This window comes from Neolamprologus multifasciatus, chromosome 12 (genome assembly GCF_963576455.1).
Source record: "Neolamprologus multifasciatus chromosome 12, fNeoMul1.2, whole genome shotgun sequence".
NCBI lineage: Eukaryota > Metazoa > Chordata > Actinopteri > Cichliformes > Cichlidae > Neolamprologus > Neolamprologus multifasciatus.
Genome location: NC_140450.1, coordinates 34,702,111 through 34,725,323, shown reverse-complemented (window position 1 = coordinate 34,725,323; position 23,213 = coordinate 34,702,111). Strand labels below are relative to the sequence as shown.

At 45.4% G+C, this 23,213-nt stretch overlaps 2 protein-coding genes across 3 annotated transcripts in view; both read right to left on the bottom strand.

Moving 5' to 3' along the window:
• LOC146507423 (glutathione hydrolase 5 proenzyme-like) overlaps nt 1–23,213 on the bottom strand; it is an 86,642-nt gene that overhangs the window by 39,315 nt on the left and 24,114 nt on the right. The window lies entirely within an intron of this gene.
• LOC146507424 (uncharacterized) lies at nt 4,859–13,950 on the bottom strand. Of its 2 annotated transcripts, none has more exons than XM_085179589.1 (2): nt 5,106–13,950; nt 4,859–5,023 (listed from the first exon to the last, which is right to left on the bottom strand). In XM_085179589.1, the coding sequence occupies exon 1, from the start codon at nt 10,622–10,624 to the stop codon at nt 8,576–8,578; it is 2,049 nt and encodes a 682-aa protein (XP_085035715.1). In that variant the 5' UTR covers nt 10,625–13,950; the 3' UTR covers nt 4,859–5,023; nt 5,106–8,575. The 2 variants fall into 2 exon arrangements, with proteins under 2 accessions (XP_085035715.1, XP_085035716.1); XM_085179590.1 differs by having other exon boundaries at nt 5,163–13,950.

Sequence of the window (23,213 nt, the reverse complement as noted above, 5' to 3'; positions counted from 1 at the left end):
CGAAGCATTTTTAAGAATACATTAAACACACATTAGTAACACATTACTTGGTAAAAACTGCCAGGTGATTGAAATCAACAGGAAACACAACTATGCAGGAAGACCATGAATGACTAAAGGACTACAAAATGCCAGCAAAAAAAAGAACACCCTATATCGAGAATTCATAAAAAAAACAGCACCTGAAACTGAAAGGAAATATAAAACTTACAAAAACAAACTATCTAATATAATGAGAACCTGTAAAAGATAATAATTTATTAAAAGGTTAGAACACAATAAAGAAAACACAAAAGGTATATGGAATGTCATAAACAGTACAATCAAAAATGAATCAAGGAACAATGATTACCCTGTACTTTATAGAAGGGACAAAACGCATTAACAAAATGAAAGAGGTAGTAAATGGTTTTAATGAATTCTTCGTAAATATGGGCCAAAAGTGGCAGAGGAAATAAAGGTCGATGGAATAGAAAGGGACACTGGTGAAAATATTGAACGGAATAGAAGCTCAGAGCAGTGGAAGAGAATGAAATATATGACATCGTTAGAAGACTTAAGAACAAAACCAGTACAGATTGGAATGACATTGATGTTGTAACAGTAAGAGAGTTGCTGATTATTTATGGTATTGGAAACCGTTAAAATACGTTTTCAACTTGTCTTTTTAAAAAGGTTTTTTTCCTCAAAAAATGAAAGTTGCTCAAGTTATTCCAATTTACAAAACAGGTAAAAAGCATCACTTTGCAAATTATAGACCAGTGACTGTTTATAAAAAGTTTATAAAAATTGATAAAAAGATTTGACAGTTTTGTGGACAAATGTGAATTGCCTACATAATAAGAAGTACACACTTGGAGTTTTTTTAAATAAAAAAAAACTGTTTGATACTAGGGCTGCCACGATTAGTCGACTAGTCACGAATACGTCGACTATCAAAATCGTCGAAGAATAATTTAATAGTCGATGCGTCGTTTGAAGCTTTGTAAGATCACAAAAGACGCAGGAATAAGTAGTAGGATTTAAGAGTGTAATAACGGACTGAAACAGAAGATGGCAGCACTGCATGTACAAGGATGCCAGCTGCCGTTAAACCCCAAAGAAGAAGAAGCTGTGTCCCAGAATTCATAGCGCAGCCCAGCTCAGTTTCCAACAATGGCGGCAGCTAGTTAGTTTTAATATTACTCTTATTATTCTTTCTGGGTCACAAAATAAACGTTTAACATATTTTCAGGCGAGAATGTAGCTGTGTAAACCTCAAATATCTGCTCAGTTTATCAAGACACCACATATTTTCAAAAGCGCTCCAACGTTTTCGAGACGTCTGTTACCCACTAGCTCGATAGCTAGCCGGGGGCTAGGCTCACTAGAGCCGTGAGAACACCGGACTCCCGGCAAATCGTTTTCAAACCCACCACCGTCTTTCGCTACTCAGGTTAAACATGATATATAAGTCACTTAGATAACTTAAAATGTTATTGTTTGGCTTTTTTCAGTATTTTATTTGTTCCTGAGTAAATCAGTTTGGCTGAGATTAAAGTTATAGTTTTTACACAGCTGAATAAACGTCAAGCAGACAGCTGATTATCAGAAGTGTGAGATGCTCGAGAATATACTCCGGTGTCCTGTTATATTTTAGATAGCAAGGAGTTTATTAAACTTCACCGAAACAATCTGCAAATTTCATTAAAATTTAATAAACTATCATCTTGTCTTTATTTTTAGTTAGCACATACCTTAAACACTTAAAGCTGTAAGCTAATGATAGTTATATAAGAGCAGATGCTGCTGGTGCAATAAGCTGTACGTTGTACGTCCAATGGACGATGATCTGATTAGTCGACTAATCGCAAAAATAATCGGTGACTAGTCGACTATCAAAATAATCGTTTGTGGCAGCCCTATTCGATACTGTCAATCATGAAATTCTAATAAAAAAAAAGGAAAGTATGGGTTTAGGGGAGTGGTTTTGGACTGATAAAAAGCTATGTAGTGAATATGCAACAATATGTACAAATAAATGAATAGGAATCTAAATTGAAGAATGTTGCTTGTGACATACCTCAAAGATCAGTATTAGGTCCAAAAGAATTCATGGATTCTTTATTGTCATTGGCATCACAATAAGGGAGTGGAGGAGGAAAAAGAGAACTCTACTCAGACTGAGCTCCTGGTAGGGGATCAGTATGAGAACAGAAAACAAAAATTCGTCAGCACAAAAAGCACATGAATCTTCACACTGTAACACAATGAAAACACATGACAAGCAACAGGGATGGGTAAATGGGGTGAGAGGTCGCCGGTGTAGACAGCAGCATGATTCCACGCTGGCCCGGTCAATCGCCGTCTGCATCGGGTGGGTGCAACCATCGGAGGCGTTTGGAGGGGGGGTGTACATCTGCGTCAGTGTACGTGTGTGTGTGTCCTGTTCAACTTGAGAGAGAGTGTCTTTTTACCTGGTTAAGCAAAGTCAACAGTCCTGATCCGACGCAGGTGTCCTTGAAGGATAGGATCAGAGAGAACTTCTTGTTCAGGAGCCAAATGAGTGAAGGACATGATTGTTTGGGTTAATGTGAACAACTGCATGCAATTTCACAGTTGGTCTAATGTCCATCACTGGTCACTTGGTCTATAAATTTCCCATTGCAGAGCCGTGAACTTCTCTAAGATCTTATCCATATTGCGTTCAATAAACACAGTGTGAGTACTCAGAGATTGCCCATCGTCAATCACGTCGGCCAGCCTTGTGGGACCGCTTTCTTTGTTCTTCGATAAGCCAGGTTCAAGCCAGCTCCAATCAGCCAGAACTCTGTTATCATGGTTCCGAATGGGTAGATCTCGTTCAATGTTCTCTATTGAGAGTGTCGCCAGACACACGACGCGACCGACCATCGAGTATCCGGCAGCAAGGGGCTCCGCAGGACAATCAGGCTCTCCCGAGCCCAGGCTTCTCATCAAAAATAGGGTGTCAATTTTGTTAAGGGACCAGTTGATCAAATTCATAATTCTTTAGGTCTTAGAGAACAAGACTGAGAGACTCTCTGAGGGTTAGAAAGTTACACGAGAATACACAAGGACATGAGAAGCCAAGCAGGAAAGATAAGTAAGGGAGAGGGAAAAGATGCAGCTGCTTCCGTCAAGAGCGAGATAGGATTTCACATATTCTCAATACGTGTTCCGTTATCAGATAGACAGAATCAACATATTCCACTGTCATAGACAAAGCCAATTTTCTTATGAAACTCGCTTCAAAATGAATGCTAAAAAGATAATCCATGAATTTCGAAAGATTCCGAAAGAATGGTGTAATCACTACCATCTTGATATGTGCACTGAATTTAAGTAAATACTTGATGGCAGAAAACAAACAACTAAAACAACACACTATAAAGGTGGAGCCGATCAGTAACATTACAGAACGTTGAATTTACTAGACTAAACAATGTTTCTGTGCTTTCAGTTTCTGACCTTAATAACTAATCTATGCAATATATCAGGTGTGACTGCTTTTATTTTCTACTTCTGGTACAATACTAGCCTGCAAGCAGGAAAGAAATGATAAGGCAGGGAGTACATGTAACATTATGAGAAAACTGTGTTGAGCATGCTTCTGACTACTAACAACAGGCCAAACCATGGTCTCACACTGCCACCTACTGGTACAAAAATGGAGCATCAGCTACAAATATCCCAGACTAGTTATCAGGTCTATAGTTAAAACTAGTTAATTTAGAGGATTTTCAAAAGAAGATATCTCTTACATTTAAAAATGTAAAATGGCTTAAATATAAGTTAATTCACATAAATGGGTTAGTGACTATCACACATACACATTCATACTGTTGCTTTTTGATTAGACAACTCTATGGCTGCTGTATCAACCATTTTATCTGATCCTATGGGTCCTTGTATTATTGTGGTTGGCCAACATTATGGACAACTTTATGAACTGATTTAAATGGTAATTGCCTGTATTTATATAGCGCTTTACACAACCAGTCATCCACCCATTCACACACTGGTGATGCAGCTACATTGTAGCCACAGCCACCCTGGGGCGCACTGACAGAGGCGAGGCTGCCGGACACTGGCGCCACCGGGCCCTCTGACCACCACCAGTAGGCAACGGGTGAAGTGTCTTGCCCAAGGACACAACGTCCGAGACTGTCCGAGCCGGGGCTCGAACCGGCAACCTTCCGATTACAAGGCGAACTCCCAACTCTTGAGCCACGATCGATTTAAGCCAACATTTACGCCCCCAAATGGGATGATGAAACCTTAATTGTCTATTTATTCTCGTGAATTCTGGATATGACAACACACAATCTCATTTTAGCTGGAGGTGCAAGCTGTGTGCTCTCTAACCTAGAAAGAAGCTCTAATAAGGATACTCGTCCAGGGCATGCTCCGACTATATTCCTGTCCACAAAATGTTCTATTGGATAAATTCATTTGTCACTGATAAATGTCCTCTTCCACTTATTGAAACTTGTAATTATCAATCTATTGTTATTTCAGATCATACCCCCCTATTGATGAGATGGGGGTTGGATGCCTCACTGCCCTCCGCCTCTACTAAGGAGGCAAGAGTTCTGCATGTCCTGGTGACCCTCCACCTATTTCACAGGTGGGTGCAGCCTGATCTATATAGTGAAAGTCTAGAGTCTAGACAGACCAGACCAGCTCAACCACACAGACACTTCCTACCTGATTTGAGGACAAAAGTAGAGTATGCAATATGTGGGAGAAACACACACACACAAACGGCAAATGTGAGATCACGGGAATCTAAGCAGCTTGAACCGAAAGTGACTAAAATTTGTCAAGGCTGAGCAGGACTCAAGCGCAGACTACGAACCACAATAAACAGTTTTTTTTATTTACATGACACAGAGTGCACTATATACAAGTGGGGAGAAGGGGTCCAGCGAATCCAGAGGTCCATGGAGGGTGGGGGGGGCTCCACAGGCTCACTGCAACTGCCACACTCACGAACAGGGTCTCAAGGCGGGGCACGGAAAATCTATATACAAGGACAAAATGTTAAATGCCAAGCAAAGCACAAAGAGAAATCAAAATATTTCCACAGCTAGAATTGCACTAACGAATGTTACACAACAGTCCACTGCCGTCAGAAGTGGCTGGTAAACAGGATGATGAACCTCAGGTGAGAAATTGCTTGCAGGTGTGAGGACAGCAACCGGAGATCATGATTAGCTCCGCCCAGGCATCACGTTGTGAGCAGGGAAGCGAGAAAGAAAGAGAGAGAAACAAAAATAAATAATTATACATGTAGCGTCACTGGACCATGACAGTAATATTTCCGTTTGATCAACCATCTCAACAAGTTCAATTACTTTCTTTTCAAGCTGCTTACACTACATTGACTTATGTTTTTACACAATCTCAGAAGAGGAGAGCCACTGAGGGAACGCCTTCCGCCCTCCGACGCCTCCACCGTGACCTCCACTTCTGAGAGGAATTGCCTACAGATCATGTATGGAGTGTGCCTGAATGGACATCAGAACTCCAAGGTTCGGCCCAGTGCTGAGGGTTTTCCCAAAGGAGAGGGCCCGGCGGGCGGTGCCTCACAGCCCTCCGCCTCTGGGAGTGGCCCCTTTCTACTAAGGAGGCAAGAGGTGGCCAGGAGTCTGTCAGCGAGTTCTGCATGTCCTGGTGACCCTCCACCTGTTTCACAGGTGGGTGCAGCCTGATCTATCTAGTGAAACCAGACCAGCCACACAGACACTTCCTACCTGATTTGAGGACAAAAGTAGAGTATGCAATATGTGGGAGAAACACACACACAACAGAGGGGGAAGAGATAGAGAAATTGGCAAATGTGAGATCATGCTAAGCAGCTTGAACTGAAAGTGACTGGAAATGTTAACGTTTGATCAGCCACCCATCCATTCTCTGCTGTGTTTCTTTTCCAGTGTCACAGGGCAGCTCGAGCCTATCCCAGCTATCTTAGGGCGAGAAGCAGGGTACACCCTCGACAGGTCACCAGTCTGTTACAGGGCTAACACATAGACAAGGTGTGTCTCTAAGGTGTGTCTCTAAACAACTCTAAACAACCTTGACCAAACTTACTGGGCGTCACACCACCTTTGGCCTTCGCAGGAACTGATGACATAAACTTAGTTTGACCAAAAGCTCTAGCAGGAGCACCAACTGAAAAACAGTTTCTACCAACCTGCCCCTTATGCGCCAAGATATATTCATCTGCCAATTTAGCAGCGTCAGAAACTGTTGTCACTTCCCGTTTGGCAATGTAAGTGGCAACCTCAGGAGGAACACAATCTTTAAACTGCTCCAATACCTTTAACTCACATAAATCCTGAAAAGGTGTCACTCCCAGTGCAGAACACCATCTGTTGAAGTGCTTAGTTAAATCCATTGCAAACTCTACATGCGACTGCTTATCAGACTTCAATTCAATTCAATTCAATTTTATTTATATAGCGCCAAATCACAACAAATGTCGCCTCAAGGCGCTTCGATGAAATGACTACCCAGTATTCTCTATTGTTAGATGGTTGCGCACCTACAATGGAGACCAGTCAAACTGTATTAGAAAGAAAATATGAACAGGGAGCTGTTAACAAGTCGGAATCATAACGTGCAGTGTTTGCTGTAGGTTTTTGTTTTGTTGTTTTTTTTACTCTGTGAAAAAGAAAAAAATTCGTATTGAAGTAGCAAATAACCTTCCATCAGACTTCCTTCATGATCTGAAACGTTGACGGTAAGCTTCTGGTACCAACTCATACGCTTTCAGAACTGCATCTTTAACAGTGGCAAAACTCTGACAATCAACTGCACTGAGTGCTGAATAAGCTTCCTGAGCCTTTCCAGTCAAAACAGACTGTAACATAATCACACAGTCAGCTTCTGGCCATCCTCTCAATTCGGCAATGCGTTCAAAAAGGGAGAAGAAGGCATCTGGCTCTCTTTCATCAAATTTTGGCACCAAACGCAAATTACGCACAATATCAAAAGTTTCAAGTCCTTGTGGAGAAGACTCTTTAGCCTCAACACCACCTGATAATTTACCCGCCTTGATTAGGTCTAGCCGATAGTGCTCTAGCCCATCTTTTCGTTTTCTAAAGCATTCCTCACACGTTCTTTCTCAATGCTCAGCTTGTCTCTTTCCATTTGTAAGAGTAACAACTCCTTTTGCTGCTCAAAAGACAAAGCAACTGTAGTCGAGACCACAGACTGATCAACATCAGCCACTAAAGTCTTCATTTTACCTGGCAACAAGCCTTTCTTTACTAATGCAGCCTGTAACACTCCTTTAACCTCATCTTTCAACTCTTTATCCCCAACATCGACATCATAATGTTCAACAAGTTTCAACAGCTCTTCTTTAGTACAACTATTCAAGAGTTCCTCCGATGGAGACTGAACAAAAGCATCAACTGTAGCCATAACAAAGTATTGATCCTTGACATGCAATCGAAAACAGCACTTTCCCACTAACTGCCTAACCAAAATCTACTTAACTGAAGCCTAGTCTTCATGCAGTTACTTACAGTGGGTACTTATGCACTAAAAACCGCCAGAAAGACAAAGGCAACTGCACAAACAGCGACCCCCTCAATTCTGGGGACGTGCTCCCGAGACAACTGCTCTAACCGTGTTCACCGCAACAAAAATTCCATCAATGTTTCTCAAGAGAGAAACACTCCTTCAACCTAACAGGGAAAGCACTGATTTTAACCCATGCATATTCAATAATCAACACAGCGCATGCTGTAGGACACACAAAGTTCACACAAGACAGCACACCAACAGTAAACTTAAGTCTATAGCAAAACATCAGTGATTTCCCCAACTTGTGCCTTAAGTGCTCTTGTCAGCTTAAGTGGATCTATTTTCTTCACACCCTCTTCCTCAAACCTGACAATTACATTCATACTCGCATTTGTTCCTTCTTCATTACCTTCACTGTCAGTCCCTTCCGTACTACCCTCACTTCTCTTTTTCCTCTTCCTTTCACTAGCTCTGCGCATCTTCCCCCCCTTTCCCACTTTTTCCCACTCATTCTCGTCACCCTGACCACCAATCTCTTCCTCTTCACTACCATCCATACTATTCCACTCACTCCTCCCGCTCTCCATTGGTGCCAACCCTGGTCTATGAGAAGAAGTCTGCAGGAGACCGTTACCGGACCTGTACAGGCCTTCGGCCGACTCTCCTACTTACCTCACTCACACACCAAACCACCAACCAAACACACCTTATACCCAATCCATATCCATATCCGTATGGGATATCACTTTAATCACGCCTTTAAGGCAGATGACGTGTGATGACACGTGCACGGCCCCGCCTGCACATATATCCGCTGTCATCACAGTCATCCCTCTGTTCGATAGCCGCTCTTCACCGAGCCAAACTGCTCAGTGGGGCCACCTTGTGTTGTACCTCATTCCTCTCCTTCAGGGAACAGAAGTTATAGACATAACTATTCGTTCCCTTTCAGTCGATTCACTCGGTACAACACATAAGTATGGGACATATATACACGCCCCGCAGAGCAACCACTGAACCGGAATCGGACCACCACATCCTAGTGAGTGGTAGACCCAGCAGAAAGGACAGCATGAGCCACCGAAGGGGCTGTAACGTCCAACCGATAAAACCGCACAAAAGTGTGCGGTGATGCCCAAGTAGCTGCCGCACAAATATCAGCTACAGGCACCCCTTTAAAAAGAGCCCATGAGGTTGCCATCCCCCTGGTGGAATGAGCTCTCACCTCGTGGGACAAAGCAAGACCACTGGTGCCGTATGCCAGTGAGACAGCTTCTATAATCCAGTGGGACAGCCTCTGTTTCGACAGAGCTCTACCTCTATTTGGATTAGCAAAGCAGACAAACAGCTGGTCACATAAACGCACATTCTGAGTGTGCTCAATGTAGGTGCGTAGCACACGCACTGGACAAAGAGAATGCATCCTCCTCTGCTCCTCAGATGCAAAAGGAGGGGAGCAAAAACTCAGCAACTCAAACTCCATTGAGCTAGAAGATGCAGGCATGATCTTGGGAAAATAGGCAGCATTTGGACGCAATATGACCTTGTGGCCATCAGAAGAAAACTGTGTGCAGGAGGGATGCTGGGGGCCCGAGGGTGGGCCTTTGCTCCAGGCCGACTGGCGTGGAGCTCGGGCCGGAGGATGTGCTCTCGGTGGCGGCACACCCACTTCAGCAGTGGGCGCCGGTCTCTTGCCAGTCGGCAGAGGAGCGGCGGGCCTGTGAGAGCTAGCTGCGGGCTTGGGCTGACGTCTGGGGATGATGTCGCGCAGAGCTTCCGTCTGCTTCTCCCTCAGATTGAATCTTGCCTGAATGGCTTCAAGTGAATGTCCGAATAACCCAGCCGCAGACACTGGTGCGTCCAGATATACAGCCCTGTCCCTATCCGGGACGTCAGACAGGGTCAGCCACAGGTGCCTCTGCGCCACTACTGTCGAAGCCATCCCTCTGCGCAGGGAGAGCGCTGCACAGCGAGACGCACGGAGGATGTAATCTGTGGCGACTCTGACCTCGTTAAGAAGAGGTGCCAGCGGGCTGTCATCAGGAACCAGCGATCCGAACTCCACCAGGCACATTGCCTGGTACGTCTGGAGCATGGTGACAGAGCTCATGGCACGAGCAGTGCTGGCCTGAGCTCTATAAATCTTCTCCAGCTGCGAAGCAGAGAATCTGCAGTGCTTGGACGGCAGAGTTGTGGGGCCGCCGACACCATGGTTATGGGACGGGGCCAGATAAGCAGCCAGAGACGGCTCCATAGGGGGTGGGTTAGCTAAGCCAGCCCCCTCGGCGCCGTCCAATTCCATGTACTGTCCATAGCCGGGCACAGTGACGCGGGTAGACAGAGGTTTGTCCCATGATGCTGTTAGCTCGCAGACAAAGTCTGGGAACATGTGAAGGCAGTTTTTGGCCGTTGCGGGCTCCGGTGGGAGGAAAAACCCTGTGAACCGCGACAGCTTCTGAGCTGGCGGAGGAGAGGGCCAGTCCACCTGCAGCTTCTCAGCAGCACGGCGAAACAGGGAGAAAAGAGAGGTGTCATCGCGGCCGACCGGCGCAGCAGCGGCGGTACATTGGGCCGACAATGAGCTCTCCTGCTCATCCTCCAACAAACCATGGATGTCCAGGCCGATGTCCAGCACGTCATCATCGTCCTGGGGAGCGCTGGCGGGCTTCAACCCAGGCTGACGCCCGTCAGCGCTCCAGCATGGTTCCGGCTCGTCGTCGGCTAACCCGTCAACATATTCCATGTGGTCAGCCCAGCTAATTGCGGGGACATCAACCGGAAAATCCTCGTCTTCAGACTCAGACAAAACCGGGGCTCCAGACTCGGAAAGGAGAGGGTCATGCCGTGCGACAGCCGAGCGTCCCAGCACTTTTTCCACAAACGTCACCCGTCTTTCCAGGGTCGAGCGCCGGAGCTGGCGACAAAACGCACAGGCTTTGTGCTCCGTCAACGCTCTCCTAGCATGGACGATCCCCAGGCAGACAGGGCAGGCATCGTGCTGGTCGCTGTCGTGCAAAGAGAAACCGCATCCCTGAGGACAGGGGCGAACAGAAGATTTCTGCTTTGCTCGCTTCGGTTTGGAGTCCATTCCAAAACACAAAGCAAAGCGCTGCACGGGAAAACTTGAAATTAGAGCTCCGCGGGCAGCCTACACACCAACTGCGCGGTGAAACCTAACACCAACAGGGGCAGTTAAGCTAAGTTCAAGTCGGCAGACAACGGAGCTAACTAGCAGCAGCTAGCTAGCCCAACTCAGCAGAGGTGTTCTCAGCGAGGTGAAGAGCGTAAGAACTGAGGGATGACTGTGATGACAGCGGCTATATGTGCAGGCGGGGCCAGGCAAGGCAAGTTTATTTGTATAGCACAATTCAACAGGAAGGTGATTCAAAGTGCTTTACAGAGATATTAGAAACAAAAACAAATATAAAGCATGAATTAAAATTGATTAAAACAAGCAAACAAACTAACTAACTAATTAACAAACAAACAAACAAACAAACAAAACAGTATATAAAATCAAAACAGATAAAATCAGAACAGTAGATGAAATCAGTAGTTAAAATGTACGTTTTGAAATTTAAGTTTAAAAGTTTGGATTTGGTGATTCAAATGCAGCTGAGAACAGGTGAGTCTTCAACCTGGATTTAGATAAACTGAGTGTTTCAGCTGATCTGAGGCTTTCTGGGAGTTTGTTCCAGATATAAGGAGCATAAAAGCTGAATGCAGCTTCTCCGTGTCTGGTTCTGACTCTGGGAACTGATAAAAGACCGGATCCAGATGACCTGAGGGATCTGGAAGGTTCATACTGGGTCAGGAGGTCACTGATGTATTTTGGTCCTAAACCATTCAGAGCTTCATAGACCAGCATCAGAACTTTAAAGTCTCTCCTCTGACGGACAGGCAGCCAGTGTAAAGACCTCAGAGCTGGACTGATGTGGTCCACTTTTTTGGTCTTTGGTCTTAGACTCGAGCAGCAGAGTTCTGAATGAGCTGTAGTTGTCTGACTGATTTTTTAGGTAGACCTGTAAAGATGCTGTTACAGTAATCAAGCCTACTAAAGATGAATGCATGGACTAGTTTTTCCAGGTCCTGTTGCGACATCAGATCTTTTATCCTTGAAATATTCTTGAGGTGATAGTAAGCTGATTTTGTTATTGTCTTAATGTGTTTTTCTAAGTTTAGGTCTGCATCCATCACTACACCCAAATTTCTCGCCTGGTTTGTGGTTTTTAGGTGTATAGATTGAAGTTCTCTGGTGACCTGTAATCGTTTTTCTTTGGCTCCAAAGACTATTACCTCAGTTTTGTTTTTGTTTAGCTGGAGAAAATTGTGGCACAACCAGTCATTAATTTCCTCAATGCATTTACCAAGAGCCTGTACAGGGCCTTGGTCTCCTGGTGACATTGTGATATATATTTGTGTGTCATCTGCATAGCTATGATGGAGATTTGAGACCGGCCTATAGTTGTTCATTTCTGTCTTGTCAAGATTGTCCTTTTTCAGTATAGGTTTAATTACAACAGTTTTTAGTGGTTCTGGAAACACACCTGACATTAAAGAAAAATTGACGATCTGTAACAGGTCTGACTCTAAAGTCTTTGAGACCTTTTTTGAAAAAAACTTGTTGGCAGGACATCTAAACAGCAAGAGGAGGAGTTCAGTTGACCTAAGATGTCCTCCAGGTCTTTGCTGTTAATCGGGTGAAACGGTTTCATGGTGTTTAAACAGTTTTTCGGTGGACACAGTACATATTCTGGATCTGCTGTTGATGTACCAATTGCTTGTCTAATCTTTTGGATTTTTTCTGTGAAGAATTTGGCAAAGTCATTGCAGGACATGGTTGAATGAAGTTCAGCTGCCACTGACACAGGAGGGTTTGTTAGCCTGTCAACTGTAGAAAATAAGACCCGAGCATTATGGCTGTTTTTAGTGATGATGTCAGAGAAGTAGGACCTTCTTGCACTCCTCAGTTGTAAATTATAATTGTGAAGTTTCTCTTTATAGATGTCATAATGAACCTGGAGGTTTGTTTTTCTCCATCTGCAGCTTTCCTACACTCTCTTTTTTTATTTTTCACCAGTGTGGAGTTTCTCCATGGAGACTTTTTCCTTCCAGAGATAACCTTCACCTTAATGGGAGCAATTGTATCCATTACATTTAACATGTTAGCATTGAAGCTATTGACGAGCTCATTAACTGACCCTCTGGACAGGTCAGGTGTTAATGGGAAGACCTGGTTAAAAATCGCACTACTGTGTTCAGTTATACACAGTTTTGTGATCACTGCTGTTGATATATTTGTGTGGGCTGAGATTTTACTTTCAAAGAAAACACAGTAATGATCAGACAGGCCCACATCAGACACAGTAACCTTTGAAATGCTCAGGCCCTTGGAGATCAGTAGGTCAAGAGTGTGTCCTCTATTATGTGTGGGCTCTGTTACATGCTGAGTCAGCCCAAAGTTGCCCAGAGTGTTACTCAGGTCTTTAGTCCCTTTGTCCTGAGGGTTGTCCACATGGATGTTAAAATCCCCAACAATAATTACACAGTCGAAATCAACACAGATCACAGACAGCAGTTCACTGAGATCATTAAAAAAGTCTGTGCAGTATTTGGGAGGCCTGTAAACATTAAGAAACACAACTTTGGATGGGGCCTTCAGCTGTAAAGCCACATATTCAAAAGACTGAAAACTTCCAGGAGACAGCTGCTTACATTGAAATGATTCGTTAAATAAGACAGCAACCCCTCCTCCTCTCCTGCTCACCCTGGCCTCACTGATAAAACTGTAGTTAGGAGGGGTCGTCTCGATGAGAACAGCTCCACTGTTACTTTGGTCCAACCAAGTTTCAGTTAAAAACATAAAATCGAGGCTGTGCTAAGTGATTAAATCATTAATTAAAAATGTTTTCCCAGCTAAAGAGCTAACGTTTAATAAAGCCAACATAAGTGTTTTAGAGGTATTACTTGTCCCCTCGTGTTTGGGAGCAGTCTGTGGCACACGAGGTATGTTTACTATATTTAAAGATCTTTTAGAGTGCAGCTCTCTGTGTTTCGACCAGGCCACATGTCTCCTTCTGTCACCTAAAAGTACAGAAATTTTAAAACCTTCTAGTAAACAGGGTCCCAGCTTCTCCTGGGAAAAGTCGCCACTGCCATAATCCTCGCAGCCCTTCACACATCACACATCCGACTGTGGAGACAGAGCATGAAGGTGGTAAGGAGGAACTAAGGGGGGCGAGGCTGGGCTTCGATTGCTCTGTTGAGGGCGGGGCTTGATGGCGAACCTTTGGCTGCTCTGGTGGGGGGTTTATGGGGGACAAAAAGGGATTGGGCCGGGGGGTAGATCTGAGCCCAGCATTGACCCGGTCCATCATCTCCTCAGTGAATTTCAGGTGTGGGGAGGAGGGAGAAAGGGAGGGGGGGGAGGGTGATGGCCTGTCGGTCTCTTGCCAGTCGGCAGAGGAGCGGCGGGCCTGTGAGAGCTAGCTGCGGGCTTGGGCTTGGGCTGACGTCTGGGGATGGTGTCGCGCAGAGCTTCCGTCTGCTTCTCCCTCAGATTGAATCTAGCCTGAATGGCTTCAAGTGAATGTCCGAATAACCCAGCCGCAGACACTGGTGCGTCCAGATATACAGCCCTGTCCCTATCCGGGACGTCAGACAGGGTCAGCCACAGGTGCCTCTGCGCCACTACTGTCGAAGCCATCCCTTTGCACAGGGAGAGCGCTGCACAGCGAGACGCACGGAGGATGTAATCTGTGGCGACTCTGACCTCGTTAAGAAGAGGTGCCAGCGGGCTGTCATCAGGAACCAGCGATCCGAACTCCGCCAGGCACATTGCCTGGTACGTCTGGAGCATGGTGACAGAGCTCATGGCACGAGCAGTGCTGGCCTGAGCTCTATAAATCTTCTCCAGCTGCGAAACAGAGAATCTGCAGTGCTTGGAAGGCAGAGTTGCGGGGCCGCCGACACCATGGTTATGGGACGGGGCCAGATAAGCAGCCAGAGACGGCTCCATAGGGGGTGGGTTAGCTAAGCCAGCCCCCTCGGCGCCGTCCAATTCCATGTACTGTCCATAGCCGGGCACAGTGACGCGGGTAGACAGAGGTTTGTCCCATGATGCTGTTAGCTCGCAGAGAAAGTCTGGGAACATGGGAAGGCAGTTTTTGGCCGTTGTGGGAGGAAAAACCCCGCGAACCGCGACGGCTTCTGAGCTGGCGGAGGAGAGGGCCAGTCCACCTGCAGCTTCTCAGCAGCACGGCGAAACAGGGAGAAAAGAGAGGTGTCATCGTGGCCGACCGGAGCAGCAGCAGCGGTACATTGGGCCGACAATGAGCTCTCCTGCTCATCCTCCAACAAACCATGGATGTCCAGGCCGATGTCCAGCACGTCATCATCGTCCTGGGGAGCGCTGGCGGGCTTCAACCCAGGCTGAAGCCCGTCAGCGCTCCAGCATGGTTCCGGCTCGTCATCGGCTAACCCGTCAACATATTCCATGTGGTCAGCCCAGCTAATTGCGGGGACATCAACCGGAAAATCCTTGTCTTCAGACTCGGACAAAACGCACAGGCTTCGGGCTGTGTCAACGCTCTCCTAGCATGGACGATCCCCAGGCAGTCAAGGCAGGCATCGTGCTGATTGCTGTCGTGCAAAGAGAAACCGCATCCCTGAGGACAGGGGCGAACAGAAGATTTCTGCTTTGCTCGCTTCGGTTTGGAGTCCATTCCAAAACACAAAGCAAAACGCTGCACGGGAAAACTTGAAATTAGCGCTCCGCGGGCAGCCTACACACCAACTGCGCGGTGAAAGCTAATACCAACAGGGGCAGTTAAGCTAAGTTCAAGTCGGCAGACAACGGAGCTAACTAGCAGCAGCTAGCTAGCCCAACTCAGCAGAGGTGTTCTCAGCGAGGTGAAGAGCGTAAGAACTGAGGGATGACTGTGATGACAGCGGCTATATGTGCAGGCGGGGCCGTGCGCGTGTCATCACACGTCATCTGCATAAAGGCGTGATTAAAGGTTTCTTCAGCCAGGACACGCGAGGGCGTGATATCCCATACTTATGTGTTGTACCGAGTGAATCGACTGAAAGGGAACAGCACTTTCCCACTAACTGCCTAACCAAAATCTACTTAACTGAAGCCTAGTCTTCATGCAGTTACTTACAGTGGGTACTTATGCACTAAAAACCGCCAGAAAGACAAAGGCAACTGCACAAACAGCGACCCCCTCAATTCTGGGGACGTGCTCCCGAGACAACTGCTCTAACCGTGTTCACCGCAACAAAAATTCCATCAATGTTTCTCAAGAGAGAAACACTCCTTCAACCTAACAGGGAAAGCACTGATTTTAACCCATGCATATTCAATAATCAACACAGCGCATGCTGTAGGACACACAAAGTTCACACAAGACAGCACACCAACAGTAAACTTAAGTCTATAGCAAAACATCGGTGATTTCCCCAACTTGTGCCTTAAGTGCTCTTGTCAGCTTAAGTGGATCTATTTTCTTCACACCCTCTTCCTCAAACCTGACAATTACATTCATACTCGCATTTGTTCCTTCTTCATTACCTTCACTGTCAGTCCCTTCCGTACTACCCTCACTTCTCTTTTTCCTCTTCCTTTCACTAGCTCTGCGCCTCTTCCCCCCCTTTCCCACTTTTTCCCACTCATTCTCGTCACCCTGACCACCAATCTCTTCCTCTTCACTACCATCCATACTATTCCACTCACTCCTCCCACTCTCCATTGCTGAGAAGAAGTCTGCAGGAGACCGTTACCGGACCTGTACAGGCCTTCGGCCGACTCTCCTACTTACCTCACTCACACACCAAACCACCAACCAAACACACCTTATACCCAATCCACACTAACTACAACAGCTATGCTGCAACCCCAGCAGCGTCCCGGCATGAAGGCTCAGCTCGTTTCCCTCCTGAGGGACTCTCTGCTGACTGGTAAACAAAAGATGCTCTCTGGCCGTCCTCTCTCAATCCTCAGCTGGTTTAACACAGAAAACCATTCGTACCTGTCGGCAATTTAGACTCTTCCATTAACTATTGCCACTAACTGCAGGTCGTTGGACTGTGGCAGGAAGCCGGAGTACAAGGAAAGAACCCACGCAAAAACAGGAAGAACATGCAAACTCCACACACAGCGACAGTAGAGCTGAACTCAAGACCTTCTTCCTGTGCGGTAACGGTGCTAACCACTGTGCCGCCCGCGTGTGAGAAACCGTCTCCCAAAAATTTATACAAGTTCAATTACTTTCTTTTCAAGCTGCTTACACTACATTGACTTATGTTTTTACACAATCTCAGAAGAGGAGAGCCACTGAGGGAACGCCTTCCGCCCTCCGACGCCTCCACCGTGACCTCCACTTCTGAGAGGAATTGCCTACAGATCAAGTATGGAGTGTGCCTCACACGTTCTTTCTCAATGCTCAGCTTGTCTCTTTCCATTTGTAAGAGTAACAAGTCCTTTTGCTGCTCAAAAGACAAAGCAACTGTAGTCGAGACCACAGACTGATCAACATCAGCCACTAAAGTCTTCATTTTACCTGGCAACACGCCTTTCTTTACTAATGCAGCCTGTAACACTCCTTTAACACTAGGTTTACTAACCTGCTCAAATTTGCGTAACTTCCCTAAACCCAACACCCTCTAGAATTAGTGGCTTTTTTATTTTCTGGTGCAAGTCCCGAGGTGTTAATCACCCCTGCTGAGATTTTCACAGGTCGTCAGTTCGTTTCTCCTCCAGCTTTTGTTGTGCAAACCACCCATTATCCTTGAGGCCTGGCACATTTGCATTTGCTCACTCAGAGTTGCTCAGATCCAAGTCAGGCCAAACCTCTGTGTTACAACTTTCAGAAATGCCTGCCGTATCTATACAAAATATCCCACACATTGACTGACCTGCAAATATAAAAGACACACCTTCACACCTTCCTTGACTCTCAGCACAGATCTTCCATTGTTCCATTGTCACTGTGTATGTGAGGGAGTGGCATTGTTGACTACAGCACAGTGCTGTGCATAAAAGCAGACCGACCCAGACGGGAGAATGATTTCTTGTTCACATTTCTGAGAACGCACATCAGGATGGCCTCCACGGAAGAGGCCCCGTGGTACTGGGAAGCCCAACCAGAGCCACACGGCAAAAGACGGCACTGTGTGGGTTGAAGAGGACATTGGAATGCCCAGTGCAGTAGCAAATCGCTCGTGTTTCACTGCGCAAGCTGGACCCACAGAGTCTGCTAAGGTTTGTCACTGCCATAGTAGATATGATATTTATATAAACCCATTTAGAGTGAGGTTCATGTAAATTTACCATTCTCTATTTGTTTATCTTCTGACAACGTAAGATTACAAGTGTGCTCCAAAGCTTCCTTTGCCTGTTAGACGTGGGAATGCTGCAGACCATCAGAGAGTGCACGGTACATCAAGCCCGCAGAACAGAGCCGGACTGGAATTTGTCAGTTCATGAAATGATGGCATTCAATTCAATCCTGTTTGTAAGAGCAATCATGTGTCCTGTTGGTGCCATTGTGGATTGCTGGTCAGAAGGATTTCTGGTGCCAGTAATCAAAGAGACAATGCCCCGAGATAGATTCATTTCAATTATGCAACACCTTCGATTTGATGACAGGGACACGCGGGCAGAACGGGTGAAAACAGACAAATTTGCGGTGATCTCCGACATCTGCACACGCTTCAATAAGAACTGTGCTAAGAGTTTCACTCCAGGAGAACACATGACCATAGATGAACAGCTGTTCCCTACCAAGGTTCGTTGTCCATTCACACAGTATATTGCAACCAAGCCAGACAAATTTGGGATCAAGTTCTGGATGGCCACGGATTTGGACACCAAATATGTCTGCAGTGCATCTCCTTACTTGGGAAAGGACCCCAGTCGTCAGAAGGGAGAGAGGCTGGCCGAGAATGTGGTCATGAAACTGATGGAGCCATTTTTGGATGATGGGAGAAACGTCACAACGGACAATTTCTTTACTTCACTGTCACTGTCGCACAGACTGCTGCAGCGCAAAACAACATTACTGGGCATGGTGAATAAAGTCCGGCGTGAACTTCCTCAACTTACAAAAGATACTGCAAAGCGAGAGGTATTCTCCACTTCAGTGCTTAGAAGTGGCGGTGTCTCCTTGACAATTTATGCACCTAAAAAAAACAAGACTGTGTGTGTTCTAAGTTCCATGCACCAAGACGTGACAATCGGTGACGGCAGAAAGAGGAAACCCAACAGACTATAACCACATGAAGGTATGTGAATGTGTGTACAATTTTACACCAGTGCTACAATGTTTTCTGATGTGTGCTATACAGGCCTATAGAAAAAAAACATATACTCATGACTCTGTCTCTGCTTTTACAGTGTGGTGTAGACGTGTTGGACCAAATGGCGTGGATGTATTCCGTAAGAGCAGCAACACGCAGGTGGCCATTAGCAGTTTTCTACAATATGCTGGACCTGGCGGCGGTGAATGCCTACATTTTGTACAAGGCATGTACAGGGTGGACAGGCAAAAGAAGATTGTTTCTGAGTCTTCTAGCTCAGCAACTTTGTTGCCGATTCATGCAGCTCAAGGAAATATTAGCACAGAGGCAGGCTGCTGAAGCTGCTGCAGCTGCTGCAGCTGCTGTGCCAGGGACTGTAAAGACAACGCAGTGCCAGGTGCAAGAGAGCTGCAACAGGAATCGCAGCAGGTTTACCTGTGCAACATGTCAGAAATTCACCTGTGCCAAATGCAGGGATGATGGACACTGGGTCTGCAAACGCTGTAAAGTCTGAAACACTTTGAAATAAAATAGATTTGTGTACCCATATATTGTGAATGTGTGTCTTTTGTATGTAGGTTGTAACACAGAGGTTTGGCCTGCCTTGGATCTGAGGAAACAAATGCCAATGTTTCACAAACACACACACACACACACACACACACACACACACACACACACACACACACACACACACACACAGCAAATTTGCATTTATTTGCCCCACAAGTGGAAAATCTGCATTGTCATTGCAAAAAAGTGGACAGTGCAAGACAAAAGCAGCTAAATAAAAACTGTACAAAGAGCACGGTATGGAAAGTGCACTATACAAACAATCTGGAAACATAAATATGGACACGCGTATTCAAAAATATTGGTGTGTGTGTATACACACACACACACACACACACACCTATATATATATATAGGTGTGTGTGTGTGTGTGTGTGTGTGTGTGTGTGTGTATAACTAGACTTTATGCATATTATGTAAGGTGTGGCTATATAAATATATGTACAACTCTGTGTATATGTGTTTATGGACAGCTATGCAATGTAGTGACAAGGATTGACAAGAACTACCATGGTGTATTGTACACTGCAGGTAAGGAAGGAAAGTAGCCTTGCAGGGAAGGAAAGACCTGAATCTCTCATGGTTGGGGGAGGGTGTCTTTGCACAACAAAAGCAGGAGAACAATGGAGCTGAAGACCTGTGAAAATCTCAGCGGGGTGCCAAGAGGTATCAGGGTCGGGGGGAATTTACGCAAATTTGTGAAGGCTAGTAAATCTAGTAGTAGGGACTTGCACCAGGGGAAAAAAGGCTCAGTAAATCTAGTGTTAACCTCATCTTTCAACTGTTTATCCCCAACATCGACATCATAATGTTCAACAAGTTTCAACAGCTCTTCTTTAGTACAACTATTCAAGAGTTCCTCCGATGGAGACTGAACAAAAGCATCAACTGTAGCCATAACAAAGTATTGATCCTTGACATGCAATTGAAAACAGCACTTTCCCACTAACTGCCTAACCAAAATCTACTTAACTGAAGCCTAGTCTTCATGCAGTTACTTACAGTGGGTACTTATGCACTAAAAACCGCCAGAAAGACAAAGGCAACTGCACAAACAGCGACCCCCTCAATTCTGGGGACGTGCTCCCGAGACAACTGCTCTAACCGTGTTCACCGCAACAAAAATTCCATCAATGTTTCTCAAGAGAGAAACACTCCTTCAACCTAACAGGGAAAGCACTGATTTTAACCCATGCATATTCAATAATCAACACAGCGCATGCTGTAGGACACACAAAGTTCACACAAGACAGCACACCAACAGTAAACTTAAGTCTATAGCAAAACATCAGTGATTTCCCCAACTTGTGCCTTAAGTGCTCTTGTCAGCTTAAGTGGATCTATTTTCTTCACACCCTCTTCCTCAAACCTGACAATTACATTCATACTCGCATTTGTTCCTTCTTCATTACCTTCACTGTCAGTCCCTTCCGTACTACCCTCACTTCTCTTTTTCCTCTTCCTTTCACTAGTCAAGTCAAGTCAAGTTTATTTATAAAGCACATTTAAAAACAACCAAGGCTGACCAAAGTGCTGTACAATAAAATACAAATATAAAATACAATAAAACACAAGTACATAAAACACCTCACTGATAAAACAATAAGTTAATACAGTAAGTTAAACCTTGCTAAAGGCCAATGAGAAGAGGTGAGTTTTAAGAGCAGTTTTAAAAGTTCCTAGGCTTGTGGAGAATCTGATGTGAGGAGGTAAACTGTTCCACAGTCTGGGTGCAGCCACAGCAAAAGCCCTCTCTCCCCTAGTCTTTTATCTGTACCTGGGAACATCTAAAAGCATCAGGTCTGCTGACCTCAAAGATCTCCTGGGGCGGTAAATGCTAAGAAGCTCTGCCAGGTAAGGAGGTGCAGTACCGTTAAGAACCTTAAAAACCAGCAGTAAAATTTTAAAATCAATCCTAAAAGCAACTGGGAGTCAGTTGAGAGAGCTGAGGACCGGAGTGTTGTGGTCTCACTTTTTGGAACCGGTCAGCATGCGAGCAGCAGCGTTCTGCACCAGTTGGAGGCGATGCAGACAGGAATGATCTAAACCAGCATAAAGGGAGTTACAGTAGTCCAGCCGTGATGTAATAAAAGCATGGACCACCCTTTCTAGATCGCTCCTGCACAGGTAGGACTTGACTTTAGCTAAAATCCGTAGATGATAAAAAGATCCCTTGACTACGGAGCTGATTTGTTTATCAAATTTAAAAGCACTGTCAAAAGTAACACCGAGGCTCTTAATGGAGGAAGTACATTTGGAAGTTAGGGGTCCCATAAAATCAAAGAAAAGGTTGGGGTCTTTAGGAAGCCCAAACACAATGACTTCAGTTTTACTTTCATTTAGATGTAGGAAGTTAAGAGCCATCCAAGTCTTAATGTCAGACAGACAGGAGAATAACGGCTGCAAAGAGTCCTTACAGTCTAACCTCAGAGGGAGGTAGATCTGAATGTCATCAGCAAAGGTGTGGAAGGACACATTATGTTTGCGCAGCACATCGCCCAGAGGGAGCAAATACAGAGTAAACAGCAGGGGGCCTAGAATGGACCCCTGAGGTACACCACAAGTTAAAGGAGCTCTGGGAGATGACAGTTCACCCAGGTGGACAGAAAAACTCCTGTTATCCAGGTAGGACTGGAAAAACTTTAAGACAGTACCTTTCAAACCGACACAGTGTTCTAGGCGGGATAACAGTATGTTGTGATCAACAGTGTCGAAGGCTGCTGTCAGGTCTAAGGTTACTAGGACAGCAGCACAACCAGAGTCTACAGTTAAAAGCAAATCGTTAAAAACTCTCAGTAAGGCGGTTTCAGTGCTGTGACGAGCTCTAAAACCAGACTGAAACTTCTCATAGAGACTGTTGTTGTCTAAAAATGACTGGAGCTGCCTGAGGACAACTCGCTCCAGTACTTTGGACAGAAAGGGCAGATTGGAGATGGGCCTATAGTTAGAGAGTATAGATGGGTCCAGGTTAGGCTTTTTGAGGAGAGGTTGAACAACAGCATGCTTAAAAAGTGTTGGGAAACAACCAGAGCTGAGACAGGCATTGATCAGGACCAGAAGGACAGGTCCAACTGAGTCCAGGACCTGCTTCAGAAGACGAGAGGGGATAGCGTCAGTGGAACAGTTGGTAGACTTGACCTTGCAGACTGTTTCATGCAGCTGAGAAAGAGAGATTAGCTCAAACTGGTTAAAGGCAGATTGGCACGAGGGAGAAACACAGGGATTGAAAGGTGGAGGTGGAATGACAGACTGCAGGGAGGAAATCTTATTAACAAAAAAATATAAAAAGTCATTGCAGAGGGTGGCAGAAGGTGCGAGGCAAGTGGACGTATGAGGATCAACAATGGAGTTTAAAACACGAAACAGAGTCTGAGGTTTATGGACATTACTGCTAACCAGGTTAGATATGTAGGAGGACTTAGCCTCTTTAGCAGCTTTCTGATAAGTTAAAAGAGAGTCTCTCAGGATATTGAAGGAGATTTGCAGCTTGTCCTTTTTCCACTTTCTCTCAGCACACCTGCAGGAGCGCCTGAAAGCACGAACAGAGTCTGTAATCCAGGGTTCAGTGTGAGCTTTAGGACGGAGTGATTTTAGGGGAGCGATGGAGTCCAGAATAGAAGTGCATGTTGAGTTAAAAAGAGCAGTTACAGTGGGGCAAAAAAGTATTTAGTCAGCCACCGATTGTGCAAGTTCCCCCACTTAAAATGATGACAGAGGTCAGTAATTTGCACCAGAGGTACACTTCAACTGTGAGAGACAGAATGTGAAAAAAAAAATCCATGAATTCACATGGTAGGATTTGT